At 46.2% G+C, this 24566-nt stretch overlaps 1 protein-coding gene across 3 annotated transcripts; it reads left to right on the forward strand.

Moving 5' to 3' along the window:
- The first annotated feature begins 3037 nt into the window (after nucleotides 1-3037).
- SRR1 (sensitivity to red light reduced protein (SRR1)) lies at nucleotides 3038-22124 on the forward strand. Of its 3 annotated transcripts, none has more exons than XR_013253166.1 (2): nucleotides 3038-3451; nucleotides 21675-22124. XR_013253166.1 is itself a non-coding variant. In XM_077389259.1 (2 exons), the coding sequence occupies exon 1, from the start codon at nucleotides 5601-5603 to the stop codon at nucleotides 6414-6416; it is 816 nt and encodes a 271-aa protein (XP_077245374.1). In that variant the 5' UTR covers nucleotides 5469-5600; the 3' UTR covers nucleotides 6417-6643; nucleotides 21675-22124. The 3 variants fall into 3 exon arrangements, 2 of the variants coding, with proteins under 2 accessions (XP_077245374.1, XP_077245375.1); XM_077389259.1 differs by lacking the exon at nucleotides 3038-3451 and adding an exon at nucleotides 5469-6643; XM_077389260.1 differs by lacking the exon at nucleotides 3038-3451 and adding an exon at nucleotides 5469-6611.
- Nucleotides 22125-24566: the final 2442 nt, after the last annotated feature.

The raw sequence follows: 24566 nt of genomic DNA on the forward strand, positions 1-24566 counted from the left end.
ATCACCCTAACAAACTGGGCCCCCACTGTATTTTAAGCTGACGGAGCAGATAACTTATCTACTCGATTGTGTAGATGCACTTTTCTCTTAATATATTGGCTAAAAGGCAATTAAAGAACTAAAGTAAATAATCTTAAAAAAATGATGAATGAAAATCTTCTATCGCCAGTTTTTTCACTTTGGACACCCCCCTAGTTTATTTATGACTAAAAAAAGGGCTAATATATCATTTCCCCGGTGCAGGTTCGAAAATTGAGCCGTTCACATCTGTAGCTTTATCTCGTTTTCATTAAAAAAATGAGAGAATCATACAATGAAAACTGCAGTAGGGGGATGATGAAATGCACAAGATCTGTTCTCGTTGTGTGATCATCTTTTTAATATTTTATGTTATTTAGAAATCAATTGTTTAGATAGCATTATTTTTAAATTTTTTTTTTTTTTTTTTTAAAATCTAGGATTCAAGAAAGCTTGATTATTAAATCTTAAATTTTAAAATAAGCTGTTTGGATAACAACCTATGAAGAATCTTTGGACAAGCACAAATAAAGACTTCAAACAAGGGTAAATACAGACAGAATGGCATTATATAGGGAGATGCTATCCCTTCATCTCATTTTGATAAGGGTCTTTAACAAAAACATTACCATATTTTTCCACAAGGCTCCATTTCTTTCAACGTAAATTGGGCATAAAACACAAATTTTGCCCATTTTTCTACATAAAAATGGGCGCAAATTTTGTTTTATGCCCATTTTTTTGTAGGTAATTTTGGATTGAACCTCTGACCTCGAGGTTATATAACAAAGTCAACCGATTGAGCCTCTGGCTCAATTTCTGACAGGGGTAGTGCTTCTTAGGATGTCACCCATCCTAGTACTACTCTCGCCCAAGCATGCTTAACTTGACGTAAAAAAGAAATGAAATTAGATTGATTTTTTTATAAATAAATAAAGACTTTAAACAAGTGTAAATACAGACAGAATGGTGTTATATGGAGAGATGATATCCCTTCACCTCATTTTGATTAGGGTCTTTTACAAAAACATTACCATATTTTTCCGTAAGGCTCCATTTCTTTCGACATAAATAAGGAGAAAAATGGGCGTAAATTTTGTTTTATGCCCATTTTTTGGTAGGTAAGTTGTGATTGAACCTCTGACCTCAAGGTTGGATAACAAAGTCAACCAATTGAGCTAGAGGATGTCACCCGACTCTCTCCCAAGCATGCTTAACTTGACATAAAAAAGAAATGTACAGGTGATGAAGTTGTGCCAATCTTGTTCCAAAAAAAAAAGAGCTCAAAATACCCTTTATCACCCCCATTGGAAGGTAGGGTATGACCCATCTAGGTGTTCTATATCCAATTGAAACATAAAAAATTCATAGAAGTCTTATTTATCCTACCTAAGTTTTGTATTTCCTCAATAAAAGCCCTACATGTCCGTACCAACACATCTTATTATCTTTTTAACCTAGCTGGTTATTTATCCAAACTTGTATCTAACTTGTAATTAGGGCAAAATATTTTAAATGTTTTGTAAAACCCCCTTTTTTTATAAGGACACTCTTCTCTTTGTATATATTAGTTTGATTGAATGTTGGTAGCTTTTCTTTCAAAACTTTGAGGTCTGCCTAAAGTTGAAAAAAAAAATTGTAAATAAAGAGAAAAAATGGCATGAAGTTTTGAATTAGCTTTCCATAACTTGTGAGTCACTTCACACTTCATTGGTTACAACATTGACACTAAAATGTTAGGTATTGAGGAAGGAAGATCAGCAGGGAAATTATATCCACCTTTCATTTGATACTTGCACTCCTTTTTCTTTTCTGCCGATTTTCTTTGCTGATTATAACAGCTTGAAACAACCAACTTTAGAAATGCATTGCCCCATTTGTTTTGGATTTTGAGAACAGATTGTAAGTCCAAAACTGATTATTACTACGACCCTGTTCGTTTTAGAGTTTGACAACCGACTGATTATCGCACTCAAAATTAAAGCCCTGTTCATTTAAGATTATGAGTCCCAAACCGATTATTAGACCCAAAATTATACATGGCCTAAACCTAAACGTAATTTGGACCCAATAACCGGTTTTGAACCCACAATCGGTTGTCAAAATCTAAAACAAATACGGCTTATGTTAATTTGAGTACAATGATCAGTTTTGGACTCACCATGGGATCTCAAAATCCAAAACGAAGGAGCATAAAAGAAGAGAAGTTATGTTATCCGGAGGAAACTGCTAAAAAGAAGTCACTTTAACAATCCTTCCTAGATGTTTTTTGGCGACACTTTTCCATCGTTTATCTTGAGAAGACCTTGATCAGATGATTATAGGCCCTTGATATATGGAGCTAGGAAAACAACGGTCTGGATCACACTAATGTCATGTGGTTGGGCATATATTATGCTTATCATACGGTTCTAATGACATTCTTCCATAAATAATTACGAAGATCTAATCTGCGTCAACGGAAATTCCGATGAGATCTAAGCCACCGGATCCGATACCATCCGTGCCCCCATCGATTATCTTTGAATGAGATCAGTAGGACCCATCTTAGCAAGAAAAGAAAAAGGAACAATTCAAATTCAATAATTCATTCCAAATGGAATGGTATTTTTGAAAAGTGAAGTGATATGCTCACCCCTTCTAGTGCATTTACTAGGGGTGCAACTACTGGTTGGGTTGGATCAGGTTGAGGCCAACCCTAGCCCAACCCAAGGCATTCACTCAACACTAACCCGACCCAAACCAAGCATCAGGTCAAGGGTGGTCAACCCTAACCCAACCCATCTAACCTTGTTTTCCCAAATCAGTTCAGGTCGGGCTCGGGTTAACCTCGTGCCAACCATAAAAATACAAAAAAAAAAAAAAAGTAACCCTAAGAAATCATAAGAAAATTAGAGGACGGAGGTTAGGTTCAGGTTGGGTCAGGTGGGGTTGCCCAAGGCCTCAACCCGAATCCAACCCGAAATTAAAAATAGAGTTGGCTTTGCCACCCCACCCGAGTAAAATGCCAACCCAACTCGAGCCAAAATTGGGTTGATCCCGTCGGGTTGAGCCCGATCCAAGTTGCTCCCCTAGAAGGAGGACATATCAGCAAGGGGTGGACCAGGGAAGAAAAGGGGTTGAATATATGATTTCCCTTTTTAAAAATTCCTCCTATGCAGAGGTATCTGATGGGGTGAGTCACATTGAAAATTAGAGAAGTGGGGATCAGAAATTGGGAATTGAGGAATTGGGAATTGAGAGAGATGGCTGGAATTATTCCAGGAGTAGAGATGGCTAGAAGGAGAAGGGCCCATCAGCAGAACAATATCCCGTCATGGAGAGAGCCTTCTCTTCGCCCCCTACTTGATCCATCCACCCCTTCGGCCATGGACGATACTGCCCTCATAGCCCGCAACAGACTCCAACGCAAACTCACTGCCTTTACTTCCAGGTCAGCACCCCCCAATTTTCCTATTTTCAGCCCCATTTCAATTCTTCTTCCTACATTTTTTTATTTTTTTTTCTGATTGGAAAATTCTTCTAAGGTGAGAATGATTATAGGGTGATTAGGGTTCTTGAATACCCAATTGCTCTTTGTCCCACTTCTATGGGATGGTTCAGATTCTAGGGTTTGATCGAGCTTGATTAAAAAAAAGAGAGAGGTCCTAGCAAAAGGGGGATCCTTTTCCCTTTTAGGGGTGATGGCATTGGTTATGAAAAGAGATTTTTATGGGGTCATGTGACCCTATAGTATTTTTCTTTTCTTCAAAAACTATTGTACTGCCCACGCCATAGGATGATCGAAACTGTTCATCTCTTGGGCCACAACTTAGATTAGATAGGTTGTGCCCCAAAAATCATTTCTATAGGATGATCATAGCCCTCCGATCTGTTCACGTCTCCATGATGTGACGTTAGTTTCTCCATAGATAGGAGGGTTAGGATGGCCCAACTAATGAACAGTTTAGATCATCCTTTGCACGAAAAAAAGAAAAGGGTTTGGATCATCCTATGGTGGGTCATACAATACCTTTTGAATAAAATACTATACTATTAGGGCAACAAGCCATATTAAATCTTCGAATATGGGGAGATTTATATGATGCCCGACCGTCAAAATTACAAGGGTCACCCTGCCCCTTGATTTTTTTTGTCGAAGTCACACTTAAACAAAAAAAATCAAGGGGCAGACTTAGACAAAAAATATCAAGGGGCAGGGGTTTGCCACCCTGCCCTTATAATTTTGACGGTTGGGCATCATATAAAAACTCCCAATATGGAAACCTATTTTGAAAGTGTTTTCTTAGTACCATTCCATGAAGAACTCTTTTTGGGGCACGTCCTATCTGTAATAAATCTATGATATATTATAAAACCAAGAAATGAGTGGTATCGACCATCAAAATAGGTGGGCCACTATATTTTTATGTGCATGACTTGTTATTGGAGCAATGATAGATACAAGGGAGCCCTTGCATAAAGAGCCAAAAAAAGGTCTCTTTATCGGATCCACGTCATTTTCAGTTACAATTTAAAATCGGTCACATTTGATGACGTCGATCCAATCAAGAGCCCTTTTTTGGCTCTTCACGCAAGGGCTCCCTTGTATCTATCATTCCTCCTTGTTTATTGATATTTTGTTAGGGAAATGATATATCTTAAAGAGAAAACGGTTTCTACACACATGTGTAGGTAAGTTATCTACACACTAGCTTAAAATATAGTGGAGGGCATATTGTTTGGGTGATCCAAACCATTCATTTGATTGGCCCTCACATAGATAGCGTGTCCATTTTACCTTCACAAATTGTAGGGTTGGGTTGATCCTATCGAGCTAATTTTTTGTGGACACCCTATCTATGTGAGGGCCAATCAAATGAATGGTTTGGATCACCCAAACAATGTGGGCCTCCACTGTATTTTAAGCTAGTGTATAGATAACTTATCTACACATGTGTGTAGAAACCATTTTCTCTTTTTTAAATCCAAAGGGGGCTGTCCAAGTGAAAAAATGGAAACTTCTATAGATAAGAGGGTTGAGATCACCGTACAGTATATTTTGACGGCACAACCTATTTGAGTTGTGTCTCATCAAATAGACGGTTTGGATCATCCTATAATGTGAGCTGTACAATATACTTTGGAAAATGCCGCATATAAAGTGCGATGATATTTCACCCCCGCTTAGTTCGCATTCACCCCCCTTATAAGGTGAACAGTGGCCAACTTTAACGCTTTTTGACGTCAAAATAACGTTATAAGGGGGGAGAATGCCTACTGCAGGGGGGTGAAAATAAAATCTTAGAAGTAAAGAATTACGTCATTTTCTTACTCAGGACCTGGGCCTAGCATTGATCCGAACTAAACCAATTGAGAAGGACCCATTTGCCATTATTTTTGTCTTTTCTTATCTTTGTTCTTAGAAAATTGAGTGAAATAATATATTCTCCCCCTTTTCTTCTCTTAGACACCCCCTTCTACTGTAAACAAGTAGCCACTTCCCAAAATTTATTCAGAGAGTTGCAGAGAAAAAACAAGGAGATTTTTTGTTCTTCCGTGGGATTAGGTTTTGCTAAAACCCTAACCCTAATTCTCACAGAATGGCTACTGCAACAGAAAATCCCAAACACCAAAACCCTAACGAGGATTGGACTGTAGTTGTACCTCGTCGAGGCAAAAAAACAAGAAACCCCAGTCCCAAAACCCTAACCCTAGTACAAAACCCATGGATCCCTTCAGATTCAGCAATCGATCGAGAAAGAGAATCAAAACTGATTCAAAAAATCCAATTCTCCATCAGAAAACTCGAAAACTCAGATTTCTACCGCGTTTTCCTCAACCAGCTAGAAAATCCCCAAATCCTCCAAACTTTTTCTAGGGTTTTGGCCTCCGAATCCCAAATGCAAATGGTAATCTACGGAATCGGCAGCATTGAATCATACGATTCCCCTCGATTACAGCTCGCTCTCGCTATCTTATTAGAGAGGAAGTTTAATTGGATTGGAGACATTGAGATTTTTGATCCAATTCTCTCTTTAACTGAGTCTAGGGTTTTGGAAAGTTTTGGATGTTCAGTTCTTTCAATCAATGAACAAGGAAGGAGAGAAGTGAAAAAACCAACCCTTTTCTTTATGCCGCATTGTGAGGCCATTTTGTATGACAATTTGTTGGAGACAAATTGGCGGGCACCGCTCTTGAATCGGATTGTATTGTTTGGAAATAGCTTTGGGAAGTATGAGCAATTCGTGTCGGAGTTTAACACGAAGATTGCTGATTCGTGGCGGTTCTTATTGTTTGCTCAGAGGGTTGCGAAAGAAGTTGGGATCGAGACGGTTTCTGAAGATTTCTTTAGGGCTTTTCATGAGACAAGTTGGCATTTTTTTGAGTTGGATCAAGACATGGATCTCTGTTTCTAAATAATCCAGTATCAGAATTGCTTGATTCTTTGATCAAGGAAAGGGGTGTGTAGGGACTAGGGAGGCAGTTTTGTATGAAAATTCCAAAGCCACGGGTTTAGTAAACTTCAGTGAAGTAGGAAAATCGGAATTTTTAATTGGGGATGAGTATAATTGCATGGAATAATGCCCTGCCTTATTACAGTAATAATCAATGTGAGGAAAAGTATCCTTTCAATTTGAATGAGGTTTTCTTCTTGTTCTTTCTTTGGAAACTATTGAATTATATGGTTTCAGTATATTTGTTGTTTGTTTCTTAACGAAGTTGAATAGAAGAACTGGATTTATACTGGAATTTTGTGGTTTTATATTTCCCTCTTTTTGGATTCCATTATCGTAAGCCCTCCATGTCCCTCGCATTTGGAAATAAAGGAAGGATTATTTGGTTAGAAAGCAATTGTCTTGCTATGCTGATGGACAACTACATTTGGTGGAAACTTTATTACTTCTTTGTGCATTTTGTATGTGATTTAATCAAATTGTGATTTTTTATATTCTGATTGATTGTTTTTTAGGATGAGTGCTGGTTTCCTATCTCACCCTTTTTCTTATTTGCTTCTCGTGTGTGTGTGTGTGTGTTTATTTATTTGAGCATCTCGCTGAAACTAGTATGCAGCATATCATGGAGAGAGAGAGAGAGAGAGAGAGAGAGAGAGAGAGAGAGAGAGAGATACCTTAGAATTATGTTAGGCAAATGTTGCAATTTGGTAAGCACTCTATTTTTTTATTTTAGTTTTTTGAATTGTAGCACTCTATTATTAAAGCTGTATATGTTATTCCCTATGTTCAGAATTTTCTGAACCATACTTTTTTACATATAGATTCACACATTGGTTCTTTGCTGAATTTAAGGAGCAATATTGAGAAACTAATCTAGCAGGCAAACATTAAAGAAATGATTTCATAAAATTTAGCAAATTAATCGAATGTCGAGATTTAAGGAATTAATGAAGATGGGTGCTCTCTAATGCAACAGAAGTTGCACGAAATGCCTTTTGTGATGGACCCTAGCAAATCCCATAGAGTATGATAAGAAAGAGAACCAACCTGAAAACCATTTTAGAGTGGATCATTTCAGTAGCTGCTGCTCATCATCTCTTGGCTAACAATTTATCTTCAAATAAGTACCTTTCTTAATTTCTTGAAAAAAAAAAAAAAACATTTTCTTAATTTTGAGGAAGACTGAATGGCAGTGCCTTTGGGTAATCATCCTCTCAATTTAATAGGAAAATGAAATGGAGATGCACTGGTTGGGCATAAAGAGCAGGACGGCATCCCCTGGGCATCATGCTAGCTCTCTTTAAGTTATTTTTCTTTAGCTTTAAGTGAAACTACAGATAAACTCTTTATCGTTTTTCTTAGCTTTCAGTAGAAACTACAGATTCCTTGGGTTTTTCAAGAATCCTATTGCTATTTCCAAGGGGGAAATTTGATCTGTTAAGCAGAAAAGTTCAATTACTTTTACATGCAAATAAATGATGGAATGACTATTTCTCAGGACAGAAGTTTGGGTTCCTGTTACTTTTTAGTGCTGTGTAGCTGTCACAAACTATTGTTCCTATGGAACAAATTTGAAATCCCAAAAGAAAACTTCTTTGGTTCAGTGAATGTTTTCAGAGAAATTGACTGAATTGTTTTCCTTGCCCAAACCCTCTCAGAGCTTAGCTTTATAATCTCTACTACGACAACGAAACTTCATTAGGTTTTCAGTTAAAGAAAATTAGACATAGGACTTGGTTTGTCGGGGTTCTAATTGAGACATCAAATAGCAGCAAGAGTACAGAACTTCTGGATAGTTGCATCCTGATGGGGTCCGGACTCAGCACTGAGGGAATCCGGACTCAGCACTGAGGGAATCCGGACTCAGCACTGATGGGTCCGAACTCAGCATCCAATTGGCTGCTGGCACGTGGCCCTCACAAGGACCGTTGGAAGGCCAACACCTGTCCCTACTAGGTATGACACCTGGACCAATCAGGGACTTCCACCTGCCCTCCTTAGGTATGAGACCTGGTCCATACAGAGGCCACCACCTGTCTTGGACAGGTGGCTCAGAACTACCACCTGTCCTAGACAGGTGGCTCAGAATCACTATAAATAGCCTTCACTTGTACTAAGGTGAGGGTCCTGAAATCTGAGAATCAAAACTCTAAGCTTTTGCTCTGACATTGCTCTGCACTCCTGCTCATACTGACTTGAGTGTCGAAGCGCCCGTCCGGAGTATCACTCCGGGTTGGTCTTCTGACCATTTTCTTTCTTGTCTGTACCCTTGTGCAGCGCAGGACTCAACCAGCCCTTCAGTCGTGACTTGTTAGCTCGGACCATCCAGCCCTACCATAACCTGTTACCAATTTTAGGCCTAACAGATTTGGCGCCATCCGTGGGACGGCCGCAATAAAAAGTTGTTCGACATCTTACTTAAGAAACAATGGTAGGACAGACCGGCAAGCGAGCACCTCCGACTTCTCGGGCTACCCGGGCTACGGCCCCCCGCGAAGGACGAAGTGAGCGACTGGCCTCGCAGGTAGAGGTCGGGGCGGCCGTGGAGCGGACTTCGCCTCACTCGGACCGCTCAGACCCTACCCCGACCCCAAGGGAGATGCGGGCCTTTTTTCAAGAAATGACTGCTGTAGTTGCGCAGTTCAGGAATGCGGCCCCCGCACTCCAGCAACACCCAGTCGAAGTTTCTCGACCCGTTCAGAGGGGAGAGAGCTCCCGCAGAGAACGCGCGTCTCCACCCCGGGACCAGACTCGTCACTCCACAAGAAGAGACCATCGCTCGCGGGACATGAACGTGCGCCCCGAGCCTCGTCAGCATCACCGGTCACGATCTCCCTCCGTGCAGAAGCGTGGCAACAAGAGAGACCCCCTGCACGGAGAGGGATCGCGGCACCGGCGAAGGAGTCCGCTCAGCCAGTCCGGTTCTGCAATGAGCCCATCAGCCATAAGGAGCAGACCTGCCCGTCAGGCCGAGCAGAGGGATGATCCAATGTTACTGAGGATCCAGAAGATCGACAATAGAATCGAAGAGCTGGCCAGAGATCATGGCCGCCCTGCTTCGAGGATCTTCAGTAGCAATCCTCCTTTCACAGACAGAGTACTCGGTGCGGCAGTCCCCATGGGCTTCAAGATGCCGCAGATCCCGCAATACGATGGGACCACCGACCCCGTGGATCATCTGCAGACTTTCAGAACCACGATGCTTCTCCACGGGGCGTCAGACGGGTTCCTTTGCAGGGCACTCCCCACCACATTAACTGGAGCCGCGAGAGACTGGTACTCGCGGCTGAAGCCCAAGTCTGTGGACAATTTCGACGACTTCGGGGATGACCTGGCCCGACATTTCATGAGCAGCAGAAGACCTCGAAAGACAACATCTTCACTGATGGCCCTGAGACAGGAAGACGGTGAGGCCTTGAAAGCGTTCGTTGGCCGGTTCAATAGGGAGGCCCTGCAGGTACCCAACCTGGATCCCTCCGCGGCAACGAATGCTCTTCTGGCCGGAGCCCGGTCAACTGACTTCAGACGAACAGTTGCCCGGCGCAATCCGCAGTCCCTGGCAGATCTGATGACCGGGGCGGAAGAGTACATCTCCGTCGAGGAAACTCTCGCCGCCCTGGATTCCGTCAGCAAGAGAAGACCCGAGGAGAAGAACCCTGCCAAGCAACGTATGGACGACAGGCCTCAGAGGAAGGAGAGCAGCCCGCCCCGGAAGGAAAGGAGCTCCCCCCGGCCCCGGAAGGAGAGGAGCCCCCCGCCGAGGGAGCGCTACACCCCGCTCACCGCATCCAGGGCCCAAATCTTGGCAGCCATTCGGAAGGAGGACTTTATCCGATGGCCGAAGAAGCAGACATCAGAGGCGGGCACGCAAGATATGTCCAGGTATTGCCGGTTCCATAAGAGTCACGGCCATGACACCAATGCATGCATTCATCTGAAGGAGGAGATCGAGCAGCTGATAAGCAGAGGGTACCTCGGAAGGTACTTGAAAAATAATGACAACAGAAGGGAGCGCCAGGACAACCCGAGGCCCAGAGATAGAAGCCCCCGAGACGCCCAACCTCTGGGCGACCGCATCCAAGCTCCTGCCTCGGCCATTCTCCCTCCTCAGGTACCTCAACCTCAACCTCAACCTCATGGTGTTATTGGTACCATTTCAGGAGGGCCGACCGCGGGAGGGACCTCTTCATCGGCCCGCAGGACTTATGCCCGGCAGGTCAACGCCGTCCATGCCTGCAGTAAGAAGGCCAAGCCGGAAAACGAGATATCCTTTTCAGAAGCAGATCTTGACGGCCTGATCCTCCCGCATGATGATGCCCTGGTCGTCACCATGCTAGTGGCGAACTGGGAAATGAAGAAGATCCTGGTCGACAATGGGAGCTCCGCAGACATCCTCTACTACCATGCCTTCGAGCAGATGCTGATCGGAACTGACCGTCTGAAGCCGGCCAACTCTGATCTGTTCGGGTTCTCAAGAGAAGTTGTCAAGGTTGAAGGGCAGATTGAGCTTCCAGTTCTTATCGGGGAGCCGCCCTGCCAGTCCTTCGCCATGGTGACCTTCCTGGTGGTGAAGGCCAAGTCGGCCTATAATGCCATTCTAGGACGCCCTGGCCAGAACCTCCTCCGAGCTATTCCCTCCGCTTATCATCAGAAGATGAAGTTCATTACGCCAGGAGGCATAGGTGAAGTCAGAGGGGATCAACCCCAATCAAGACGGTGCTATGCGGCGGCGCTGAGAGGGAAGAATGCGTCTGAGTCTTTGCCAATCGAGCTGTATGATCTGAGAGACGAAGCGCAGATCACAGTCAACGAGCCCGCAGAGGACCTCATCTCTATTCAATTGAACAACGATGACGAACAGAGGGTTGTCCAGATCGGCTCTGCCCTGCCAGAGGCCGCGCAGCAGGATCTCGCTCAGTTCCTCAGAGCCAATGCAGATGTCTTTGCCTGGACTCCTTCAGACATGCCCGGCATCGACCCGTCGATTAGCACCCATGAGCTCGGTGTCGATCAGACCTGCAAGCCCGTGAAGCAGAAGCGGAGACACTTTGCACCTGAGAGGCGGAGAGCCATCAGAGAAGAGGTGGAGAGGCTTTTGAAGGCCGATTTCGTCCGCGAGATCCAGTACCCGGACTGGCTCGCGAATGTGGTGATGGTAAAAAAGTCCAATGGGAAGTGGAGGACCTGTATAGACTTCACAGACCTGAATAAGGCCTGCCCAAAGGACAGCTACCCACTCCCAAAAATAGATCAGCTCATTGACGCTACTGCGGGTCACGAGCTACTCAGTTTCATGGATGCTTTCTCAGGATACAATCAGATCAGAATGTACGAGTCAGACATCCCGAAGACATCGTTTGTTACTGACCAGGGGACCTATTGCTATCGGGTGATGCCTTTCGGACTGAAGAATGCAGGAGCCACTTACCAGCGGCTCGTCAACAAGCTGTTCAGAAATCAGATCGGTCGGAACATGGAGGTCTACGTTGATGATATGCTAGTGAAGAGCAGAAGTGCTTCCAACCACGTCTCCGACCTCAAAGAGGCCTTCCAAGTCTTGAGGGAACACAACATGAAGCTTAATCCGACTAAGTGTACGTTTGGCGTCGGGGTAGGCAAATTCCTGGGCTTCATGGTAAGCCAGAGAGGAATAGAGGCAAATCCAGAGAAGATCAAGGCAGTAATGGAGCTGACTCCTCCCAATACTATCAGAGAAGTGCAGCGGCTGACCGGGCTGGTGGCAGCCCTGGGGCGGTTTATTTCCAAGTCCGCCGAAAGATGCCTCCCGTTCTTCAACGCGGTCAAAGGTATAAAAACCGCGCCCTGGACTCCGGAATGTCAAGCAGCGTTCGAGGAGCTGAAGCAGTACTTATCCTCTCCCCCTTTGTTGTCCATGCCGGAGCCAGGAGAAGAGCTGATTCTGTATCTCTCAGCGGGACCCTTGGCAGTTGCAGCAGTACTGATCAGAGAAGAGTCAAACCAGCAAAAGCCGATCTACTATGTCAGCAAGGTCCTCCACGATGCAGAGACCAGATATCAGCGAGTAGAGAAGCTCGTGTACGCCCTCATTATGGCGGCCAGGAAGCTAAGGCCGTACTTCCAGGCGCACACGATCAGGGTCTTGACAGGACAGCCCCTCAGACAGATCCTCCACCGGCCAGACACTTCAGGCCGACTTGTCAAGTGGGCCGTGGAGCTCAGCGAGTTTGATATCAAGTATCTGCCCAGGCCGGCGATCAAAGCTCAGATTCTCGCAGACTTCATAGCTGAGTGCACAGTTCCGGACCCAGACCCCGGGTTGGTAGCAGTTCCTTCTCCAGAAGCAGAGCTGGCTGTACCGGAGCCGCGAATCGTTTCCAGAGCAGCACCGCCCCCCGGGACTGAGTCCGTCATCGCGCATCCAGATTTGGGAGAGCCGCTCTGGGAAGTATATGTGGACGGGTCATCGAACAAGACAGGGTGTGGTGCAGGACTCGTTCTCACTGGACCAGAGGACTTCGTCCTGAATTATGCCCTGAGGTTTGATTTCCGTGCGTCCAACAATGAAGCAGAATACGAAGCGCTCATAGCCGGGATGAATCTCGCTGTGCAGACCCGTGCTCAGAGGTTGAAGGCGTACTGCGATTCACAGCTGGTCGTCTGTCAGATCCAGGGGGTATATGAAGCCCGTGAAGAGCGGATGATCAAGTACTTGGGAAGGGTTCGCAGTCTGGCTGATAAGTTCAAGAGCTTCGAGGTCGTCAGGGTCCCCCGAGCAGAGAATGTAAAGGCGGATGTGCTATCAAAACTTGCAGCATCAGGTTACACCGCTCTCAGAGAAATTCACATGGAGTTTCTGAAGAGGTCCAGTATCGATGGCCAGTCCGCCGTAGTGATGCAGATCGACGATGAGCCGTGCTGGATGGATGAGATCATCAGGTATCTGCGCAGCGGAGAGCTCCCGGGAGAGAAAAAGGAGGCCTGTAAGGTCATGCAGCGGGCAGCAAGGTTTTCACTGGATGGCGAGACTCTGTACAAGAGGTCGTATACCCTCCCGTATCTAAAGTGTCTCCGCCCCAGTGATGCCTTGTTGGCCCTGCAGGAAACACATGAAGGAATCTGCGGAGAGCACCTCGGGGGCAAGGCCCTCACCATTAAAGTCCTCCTGAGAGGTCTGTACTGGCCTACATTGAGGAAGGACGCTCTGAGCCTTGTGAAAAAGTGTGAGAAGTGCCAGAAGTTCTCTCCGGCCGTCCACCAGCCCCCCGTTCTGATGGCCCCGATCATCAGTCATCTTCCCTTTGCAGTATGGGGAATGGATATTCTGGGCCCCTTCCCGCCGGCCTCTGGAGGCCGTGAGTTCGTCGTTGTCACCATCGATTATTTCACCAAATGGGTAGAAGCAGAGCCTCTGGCCAAGATCACAGAGCAGAATGTACAGAACTTCTTCTGGAAATCAGTAGTGTGCAGGTTCGGAATCCCCCGGGTCCTCATAACGGACAATGGCAAGCAGTTCGACTCAAGGAACTTCCGAAAGTTTTGTTCCGACCTGCAGATAGAGCAGAGGTTCACATCTGTGGCACATCCTCAGACGAATGAGCAGACAGAGGTGACGAACAGGACCCTCTTGCAGGGGATAAAGAAGAGACTGGATGGCAAGGCCGGGCGTTGGGCTGACGAACTGTATCATGTGCTCTGGGCGTATCGGACTACTCCGCGCACGGCTACAGGCGAGTCACCCTTCAATCTCTCCTTCGGAACAGAAGCAGTGATCCCGGTTGACATCGGCGTCCCCTCCCCAAGGATCGTCCATTTCAATGAGCAGCTCAACGGGGACGGACTCCGTGCCAACCTTGACTTGCTTGAAGAAGTTCGTGAGGAATCTCAGATCAGGGCTGCGGCCTATAAGCAGAAAGTGTCCAGATATCATGACGTCAAGATCCGACCAAGAGAGTTCCGTGCCGGCCACCTAGTCCTGAGGAAGGCCTCCGTTTCCCAGCCAAGAAGAGTAGGCAAGCTCTCTCCGACCTGGGAAGGGCCGTACCGAGTCAAAGAAGTCATCCGCCCAGGAAGCTATCGGCTAGAGTCCCTCGACGAACAGATGCTACCGCACGCCTGGAATTCTAGAAATCTTCGGATCTACTATCAGTAATTTTGTTTGCCTTCGTAGACTTGTAAAGAACTGCTATAATTATTCAAGTTTCGAAATGAATAAAATAAGCTTCCCAAACAAGTGTCCCTCTTTGAGTCACTTATATAAACGCCAACATACAGCACTGGACCACTCCGGCTCATCCTAGTGGCTTGGAGATCAGTTCCAGCCGAGGACGCCCGCAGTGGAAACCACCTCCAAAGAATCTAAGTGTTTGCATACCAAGCTTCCAGCTCGGTGCTTGCAGACTTAGGACGAGCAGTAGTGGTGCACTCCGGCTAATCCTAGTGGCTTGGAGATCAGTTCCAGCCGAGGACGCCCGCAGTGGAAACCACCTCCAAATATTTTCTAAGTGTTTGCGTACCAAGCTCCCAGCTCGGTTCTCGCAGACTTAGGACGAGCAGTAGTGGTGCACTCCGGCTCATCCTAGTGGCTTGGAGATCAGTTCCAGCCGAGGACGCCCGCAGTGGAAACCACCTTCAAATATTTTCTAAGTGTTTGCGTACTAAGCTCCCAGCTCGGTTCTCGCAGACTTAGGACGAGCAGTAGTGGTGCACTCCGGCTCATCCTAGTGGCTTGGAGATCAGTTCCAGCCGAGGACGCCCGCAGTGGAAACCACCTTCAAATATTTTCTAAGTGTTTGCATACTTAGCTCCCAGCTCGGTGCTTGCAGACCTTCTCGGTCGTTGAAGTGGGGTTGAAGTGGTTCACTCCGGGTCGTTGTAAATGGCTCACAGACCCTCTCGGTCAACGACGGACAACCACTCCGGCTCGACAGAAAGAGAAGGAAGCAGCACAGAAATTATGCGTACAAAAGACAAGAATGCCGTACAGACAGTTGAACAAAAGTGTATTTGTATTCATAGTATTCATATTACAAAATTGCTCTCTTCGCCGAGCTGGCTTACAAAGAATGGGCTTTACGAACCATGCAAAAAATAAAGATAGGAGCAAGAGGGCTGCTACTCAGGTCTCCTCGTCGGCCACCCCCTCGGTGACGACCTCTGTAGGAGTGAGGGTTGCAAGCTCGCCGACCTCAGTGGAGGAGACTGCGGCCATAGTCACCTCCGCATCCGTCTCAACAGGCCGGGAGGAGTCCGGTTCGTCTTCCTCTTCGTCATCCTCCCCCTCCGGAGGTGCATACGGAACGGTCAGTCCGTCCAGGGAAACGCCGGGGTGAAGCCTCTTCACCTGCTCGGAGCAGAGAAGGAAACCTGCCCTATAGGCCTGGAGGCCCAAGTCGAAGTGCTGAGCCTCCTTCCTCTCCTCGGTCTCCTTCACGGCCTTCTCCACGGCCGCCTTCTCCTTCTTTCCGGCCCTCTCTGCCGAACTTAGGAGATCCTGCACGGCCTGGTTCTTGACCCTCTGCAGTTCGTCCTGTAAGCTGTTGAGTTCGGCCTCTTTGATCTGGACGGCTTCAGTGAGCTCGCTGTTCTCTTTCTGGAGCTGGGCCTTCTCAGATTCGATCTTTGTGATCGTCTCAGAGAAGAGATATCGTTTCTTAGCCATGTCCCTTGAGTAGACTTGGAGTTGATAGAGGGCGGAGCTGATTGCCGCTTCGCAGGTCTCCGGCACCTCTTTTTCGACTTCTAACCGGTCGCGTGGGAGGACGCCCTTGTACATCAATTCCGTGGCCACTCGGGTATCCCCCAGACCGGTGTCCGTTTTCTGCACGGCCCAGTTCGGGCGGAAGACTTTGTCGCCTCCAACTGACGCGGCGGCAGCAATGCCCAGAACTGCCCCGCCGTGTTGCGGCCCTGTCGTCCCTCTGGACCTGGAGCTCTGACCCGTGGTATCTGCCCGGCTCGATATGGCAAGCTTATGCGTCGCCCGGCTGCTTTTCAGAGGCTTAGCCAGTGCGACCATCGGCGGAGTCGACTCCGGCACCTTTCTCTTCTTGCCCTTGGCTTGGGGCTGCTCCTGCGCTGGGGACGCTTGGGAGGTCTGCTTGATTCTGTCCAACAGGGACATCTGCTTCACCATTTCTGCGAGCGAGAACGGAACGCAGTCAGAACTATGAAAAATTGAAGAACAGTTCAGGAAAATAAAATGCTGGCCTAAAAAGTCTACATACGTGCCGGCGTCGCACGAGTGACCCCGAGCGCTACCAGCTCGGCCTCCTCTTCGAATTCTGAGCAGTGTATTTGACCTCGCTTGAGCTCTTCTTTGATCAGAGCGAAGGTCATGTGGTCATAGTCCTCAAGGGCTGGTTTCTTACTAAGGAGACGAGTGTCCGGTGTTCTCCATTGTAATGAGAACGGCCAGTGGGATCCCGGCACGGTGTCCTTTACGTAGAAAAACCTATTCTTCCATGTGTGAATGGAAGTAGGTATCCCAGTGATCATTCTCACTTCAGGCCTCTGGCTGATGTAGATCCAGCCGCCGTCCTTATGCCTCTTCAGGTGCTCACACATCCTGAAGACGGGCACGGTGGGGTTCCTACGGAGCCGGACTCCCAGAAGGTATAAGAAGCCGACCAGCGTTCTCCAAGAGTTTGGGACGACCTGTGTAACCGCCAGCTCGTAATAATTCAGTACGTCAGCAAAAAAGGGGTGGAAGGGGAGCCTAAGTCCGGCCCGTAAGGCCTCTTCATATAGGCAGAGGTCTGTACTATCGTTGCTGGCCCGGTCCCCTTCAACGGCCGCCCTCAAAATGTACCGACTAGGAATACAGTATTTGTCCCTGACGGTCTAAAGTTTGCCCGGCCACAGATGGTTCACCTCGTACAGGGCCCCGATGTTATACTGTGGGTTGGCTTCCATCTGTGCCTCCGCTATCACCTCGACAGGCATGCGCGGCGAGCGAGGAACTACCGTTTCAACGTCTTCTTCATCGTCGCTGGTTTCTACCCGGTCCGGTCCGTCCCCACGGACCGGGATTGTGTCTAAGTCCACAATCATTTCCTCACCGCTCTCCTCGTCTAGTACGATTACTATCTCTTCGTCCTCAACACCGGCCTCCATAGGTGAGGCCGGCATCGCCCTCTCTGATGCCCCGGACCCCGTGGTGGTACTGGTCGAACCGGACTCCTTTGAGCTAGAGTCCGTCTCCGAACTAGTGCTAGACATTAAAAAGGGAAGAAAAGAAAAGCTAAAAGAGATTACCGAACTGAAGTGTTGGACGAAGATCTCCGGGCTCACTGATCCGAAGCGGGCAGAAAACTTGAACAGCCAAGCAGAAGAGGATGAGAGTAAAAGATGAAAAGTAAATAATGAAGAGTAAACTTCAGTATATATAGAGAGGCTGGGAAGAGCGGGAAAAATCCTGCCCTTTTCCCACCAGCCGGAGTGCGCCACGTCACCTGCCGCATTAAATGCGTCGTTCGCATTAAATGCGCCGTCCGCATTAAATACAAGGCACAGGTTCCAAAGCGCTAGAAGGCAAAAGACCTGCCCGGCTGGCCGTCCACAGCCTTAGCCGGACAGGATATGGCGCGATCGCTAGACGACAAAAGCGCTAGAAGACAAAAGACCTGTTCGGTTAGCCGGACAGGATATGGCGCAATCGCTAGACGACAAAAGCGCTAGAAGACAAAATACATGTCCGGTTAGCCGGACAGGATATGGCGCAATCGCTAGACGACAAAAGCGCTAGAAGACAAAATACCTGTCCGGTTAGCCGGACAGGATATGGCGCAATCGCTAGACGACAAAAGCGCTAGAAGACAAAAGACCTGTCCGGCTGGCCGGACAGGATATGGCGCGATCGCTAGACGACAAAAGCGCTAGAAGACAAAAGACCTGTCCGGTTAGCCGGACAGGATATGGCGCAATCGCTAGACGACAAAAGCGCTAGAAGACAAAAGACCTGTCCGGCTAGCCGGACAGGATATAGCGCAATCGCTAGACGACAAAAGCGCTAGAAGACAAAAGACCTGTCCGGCTGCCCGGACAGGATATGGCGCAATCTCTAGACGACAAAAGCGCTAGAAGACAAAATACCTGTCCGGTTAGCCGGACAGGATATGGCGCAATCGCTAGACGACAAAAGCGCTAGAAGACAAAATACCTGTCCGGTTAGCCGGACAGGATATGGCGCAATCGCTAGACGACAAAAGCGCTAGAAGACAAAAGACCTGTCCGGCCAGCCGGACAGGATATGGCGCGATCGCTAGACGACAAAAGCGCTAGAAGACAAAATACCTGTCCGGTTAGCCGGACAGGATATGGCGCAATCGCTAGACGACAAAAGCGCTAGAAGACAAAAGACCTGTCCGGTTAGCCGGACAGGATATGGCGCAATCGCTAGACGACAAAAGCGCTAGAAGACAAAAGACCTGTCCGGCTGCCCGGACAGGATATGGCGCAATCTCTAGACGACAAAAGCGCTAGAAGACAAAAGACCTGTCCGGCTGCCCGGACAGGATATGGCGCAATCTCTAGACGACAAAAGCGCTAGAAGACAAAATACCTGTCCGGTTAGCCGGACAGGATATGGCGCAATCGCTAGACGACAAAAGCGCTAGAAGACAAAATACCTGTCCGGTTAGCTGGACAGGATATGGCGCAATCGCTAGACGACAAAAGCACTAGAAGACAAAAGACCTGTCTGGCCGCCCGGACAGGATATGGCGCAATCTCTAGACGACAAAAGCGCTAGAAGACAAAATACCTGTCCGGTTAGCCGGACAGGATATGGCGCAATCGCTAGACGACAAAAAGCGCTAGAAGACAAAAGACCTGTCCGGCTGGCCGGACAGGATATGGCGCAATCTCTAGACGACAAAAGCGCTAGAAGACAAAAGACCTGTCCGGCTGGCCGGACAGGATATGGCGCATTCGCTAGACGACAAAAGCGCTAGAAGACAAAATACCTGTCCGGTTAACCGGACAGGATATGGCGCAATCGCTAGACGACAAAAACGCTAGAAGATAAAAACCCTGCCCGGCTGGCCGTCCACAGCCTTAGCCGGACAGGATATGGCGCATTCGCTAGACGGCAAAGCGCTCGAAGTCCAAAGACCTGCCCGGCTGGCCGTCCACAGCCTTAGCCGGACAGGATCGCATGAACCGCATGAACCAATTACGCCCGGCTATGACGCCCAGGAAGCCTGGCCGGCCAGACTTCTGGTCCAAAATTCGGCCGTACTGGATAAACGAAAGCCTTCTGCCCGGCCGTGCTCCTTCAGGCCAAACTTCAAGGCCAGGCCAGGGCTCCCGGAGGCTCCTGTCCGGCCACGATTCCTCCTAGCTAAATCTGAGTCCGGCCTGAGCTGCCCAGAGGCCTTAAGGCCGGCCAGACGCTGTCTTTACTTTCTCTTTGCTTCTTCTAGCCACTCTCATGGCTCGAAGAACCAGGGGGCAACTGATGGGGTCCGGACTCAGCACTGAGGGAATCCGGACTCAGCACTGATGGGTCCGAACTCAGCATCCAATTGGCTGCTGGCACGTGGCCCTCACAAGGACCGTTGGAAGGCCAACACCTGTCCCTACTAGGTATGACACCTGGACCAATCAGGGACTTCCACCTGCCCTCCTTAGGTATGAGACCTGGTCCATACAGAGGCCACCACCTGTCTTGGACAGGTGGCTCAGAACTACCACCTGTCCTAGACAGGTGGCTCAGAATCACTATAAATAGCCTTCACTTGTACTAAGGTGAGGGTCCTGAAATCTGAGAATCAAAACTCTAAGCTTTTGCTCTGACATTGCTCTGCACTCCTGCTCATACTGACTTGAGTGTCGAAGCGCCCGTCCGGAGTATCACTCCGGGTTGGTCTTCTGACCCTTTTCTTTCTTGTCTGTACCCTTGTGCAGCGCAGGACTCAACCAGCCCTTCAGTCGTGACTTGTTAGCTCGGACCATCCAGCCCTACCATAACCTGTTACCAATTTTAGGCCTAACACATCCTATCTTGATTGGCTTATTACTACATGGTTCTTTATTTTCTCCTAGAAGCCCCAAGATTGTTGGGAGGTTTATCTTATTTCTTGCATGACCTTTTTATGTGTAACATTGTTTCTTACCATTGGACCTGGCAGATGTTCATAAGAAGTTTCGGAGTTCTTTGGGTAGGAAAGGAACAGCAATCTCTTAGAGGAAAAAGAAAGGCGGGCTGGGAGTATTGTAAACGACATTAATGTGGACTTAGTCTCTTGGGGAAGAAATGAAAAGTGCTATTGTTTTACAAGATGGGTGACATCTAAAGGAATTGGAAAACAATTATATTTGAAAGAGGGATAAGGGTGAAAATATCACCCAAGAGGAAACCCTCCCCACGCTGGATGGATAAAATTCAACTTTGACACAAGATGGTGAACATCGTAAGGAATTGAAAAACATTTATTTTGGAAAGAGGGATAAGGAAGAAAATATCACCTGAGTGGAAATCCTCCCCACCCTGGATGGATAAAGTTCAACTTTGACCGGAGCTCCAAAGGCAACTCGGGAAGGGCAGGAATTGGTGGCATGTTTTGTGATGAAAATTGCCGCACTATTTTCTTTTTCCGGACCAGCCGGGACTTGTGGACAAATGAGGCGGAGGTGCCGGCTATTCTATGAGGATTAAGATGGTTCACAAATCATAGTTTGGGACTCTTAATCATTGAAGGAGACTTTACCAATGTTCTGACACGGGCACACTACAAATCATCGGGCCTGAGGGAATTGACAAATATCATCATTGAAGTGAGGGACATTTGTGAGGCCATCCAACCCAAGTATCTGTACATGAAGCAATCCACAAATGAGATGATAGATCGTTTAACGCTGGAGGGAGTGGAAATGGATGAAGTGGTGACCGTCGGGTCATGACCATTGGAAAGAGATAGGCTGGGCTGGGTGGATAGGATCTGAGTACGGAGTTTAACAGCGGTCGTAATTAATCAGCTCGTGGGATGCCTTGTCCCCTTAAGCATGTATTATAGGTTCTTTTCATTCAATAAAATCGCTACATCTTCAAAATAAAATGTCAAATTATTTCTATATGCAGGTGTTGTTATAATTTTGTAGGGATTACAAAAGGTTATTGTGCTCTTGCTTGTTGTCTTAATATGGGTTTGTAGTTATTAGCGTTATTTTTTTTTGTTATCATGTTAATAGATATTTATAACCTAAATCGATTTGCACTCATTGCTTCCAAAACAACAGATGGAGTAACCACCATCCAAACGAACACAGAGGCTCTGGCGATTTGATTGGCGCCAGTGACACTCATATTGGCATGATGAAAGAAGAGAAGCAGTGTCATCCCCTGCTTTATCGGAGAAATTCTGTGAAGGACGTATGTCCCATTTGCTTGGATGACTTTCAGGCCGAGCAAGATTTCATGAAACTCCCTTGTTCCCACAGATACCATTCAAATTGCCTTCTCCCTTGGCTTTCTGTCCATTCACATTGTCCATACTGCAGAGCCCATGTTCAGCCCTGATATTCCTCACACATGTATGTATTATCTTTGCTATGCAAAGGTTTTGTGGTAGCTTTTATGGCTGTAAATAGATTTCACCAAAAACACTTTTTTTTTTATGACTCTAAAAAAGGATTGCATGCTGGTTTTGCATATCTTCAAATCAATGGCATATTGTTTAGTTTCTCTTTCTTTCTTTTTAATAACAGTTACATCTCATTAAAGATCAGAAATCAAGAACATAGGGGTATGGCCTGGGAGACAAGGTGTCGCTCGACGCCCATACAACCATTTGAGCCCCATACTGTCTAGTTTCTTAAATTTCAGCTATTTGCAATTCCCTCTGTTTTATTAATGAGAAGCAAACCTAATCAGCCTTCATTCCCCATCACTTGAGTCTGGTGATCTTCACCATCTGGCTATGGGAATCAATCCCAAACTATTTGAATACCTGAATTTTAATATTCTAATATCCTATTATTATACCAAATTACTAATGTAAAAAGAAGAAAAAGCATTTCGAAGGACGCTCTAAAGGTAATCAAGGGCTAGTGGGCATTGGAGGTCTATTTTGTGATCATAATGGACGTAGGATGTGTGATTCTAATGAGGCGGAAGTGAGAGTTTTTATATATTGTCAGCTTGTTTTTTTTTTTTTCCCAAAATGCAGTGGGCCCAATTGGTTGGATGATCCAAACCATTCATTTATTCAGTCCCAGCTAAATATACCATGCCTAGAAAGTCATCACCATAGGATATTCCTAACCTTTCGATCTGTGGAGGGATGGCACATTACATAAACCTCATCAAATCGGAGGGTTGAGATCATTCTAGCGTTTTAACCAAGGACCCAATATATGAAAGGTTTGGATGATCCAACCACGTAGGCTCCACTTCACTTTTAACGTACAAATACGCGAAGACACGGTGTAATATCTTATGAATTTGTATTATCTAAGTAAATTTATATTCGGTCACAGTACTTTACGCTCGGGCACCATATAGAAAACTCATGGCACACTCTCTTTTTCGGTATTTTTCACTTTAATATGCTTGTTACTAGGGAATTTCGCGGAAAGGCATTTAGCGGCTCACTTTGCATGAGAGAGGAGGGAGGGGAGGGATGTCTCGCTGCTGAAGCAGCAAGGTTGAGGAGCAGCCAGGGTGAATATAATTGCCACAAATATTGATTTCCAAATAATGTATTGTTGTAGAACAGATTTGAAAATTGGATTTTTTTTTCCACTATTGTACTGATTTGGAAATCTAAGGATATGATTCAGTTCTAGATCTCAACTGCAAATGTGAGAAATCCAAATCTAAATCTTGTGGGTATCCAAACGTGGCCTTATAGGAAAGGCAATTTGCGGCTGAGATCAAAGTTCACAAGAAACATGCTTGTGGTGCTTAGTGACGTATAGACACGCCAGTAAGAGGAGCAAGAGTTGGACCCGCAAAATGCAATGAACTAAAAATGACTTGTTTAAAAAAAACAAGGCCATGTGTGGCAACCATGAATTTTTTTCCATGGAATATTAGGAGAGGGTAACTAGTTAGAGACTTGAGAGGAGGAGAGGGTAAGAAAAAATAAATTGTATTTTGATTAGAGTTATTCTTTGCCTTGTTTTCATCTTTTCTCAAAATGACCTAAAGGTTTCACATAGGATCAAAGACTGGGCCTAGGCAATGCAAGAATAGAGCTAGTCAAGGTCTTTGATTGGGTGTATCTTAAGAGTGTAGGGTTATGGATCCTAATACTCAATCAAAGATCTGAATTTTAATAGGCTAACTAGTTAGAATGATAAGAATCCAATTTCCTCAGTAGTTTCAAATTTGGATGATAAATGGTCAAGAACCAAGGCTCTGTTTCTTTCAACGTAAAATGGGCGTAAAATAAAATTTATGCCCATTTTAAAAATAGACGTAAAATTTGTTTTACACTGAGTTTAAGTTGAAAGAAACAGAGACTAAAGTTTGGCTACCATTGGTCTCGAAGTGGGGATGAGGGTGAGGTGGCGAAAAATTAGGAAACAAAAAAACAGGAAACTAGTGTCTCCAAGTGATGAGGAGTGGCAACAAAATCAAGAAACAAACTTATTTTTAGCCACTTCACCCTCATCTCCTCATCTCCACTCGTAGACACCGATTTATCATGACAAACAATTCATGGTAGCCAATCGTGCCCTAAATGAAAAATCTGAACATAAGCAATGAACTGACAACTAAATAATGTCAGATGAATATATGACTAGAGGTTAAAACAAAATATATGAATTTGAGTCGGATGATGTCTTAACAGAATTTAGAAGGTTAGATGAAAGAGATGGGGATAGTTCGTCAAACAGATAGTTCTTATATGACATACAATTGCTTAGAATAATTTCAAAGTATGGTATCGGTTTGAAGGCGAAATAATCAATTTAGTATGTGGGTCAAGTTAACAGTTCACAAAATATAGTTGACAGCAGTGTTTCAAAGCGCATATGCAGCCAAAGCAAATATTAGTCGACTTGGCACGACACAGTCTAGTACTCAGCTGGCGGGGCTTGAGTACTTGGTTGGCGGAATCATAAGCGTCAAAAGATTTTTGATCGACTTTATAGGGTAAAACACAGACTCTATAGGGCAAAAGT

Source organism: Tasmannia lanceolata, unplaced genomic scaffold (assembly GCF_043159265.1).
Source record: "Tasmannia lanceolata isolate RefF3 unplaced genomic scaffold, GAP_Taslan_0.1 ptg000008l, whole genome shotgun sequence".
Taxonomy (NCBI): domain Eukaryota; kingdom Viridiplantae; phylum Streptophyta; class Magnoliopsida; order Canellales; family Winteraceae; genus Tasmannia; species Tasmannia lanceolata.

What these genes read in the sequence shown, in the direction of transcription:
- SRR1 (XM_077389259.1), top strand. Translation starts at nt 5,601, where the DNA reads ATGGCTACTGCAACAGAAAATCCCAAACACCAAAACCCTAACGAGGAT.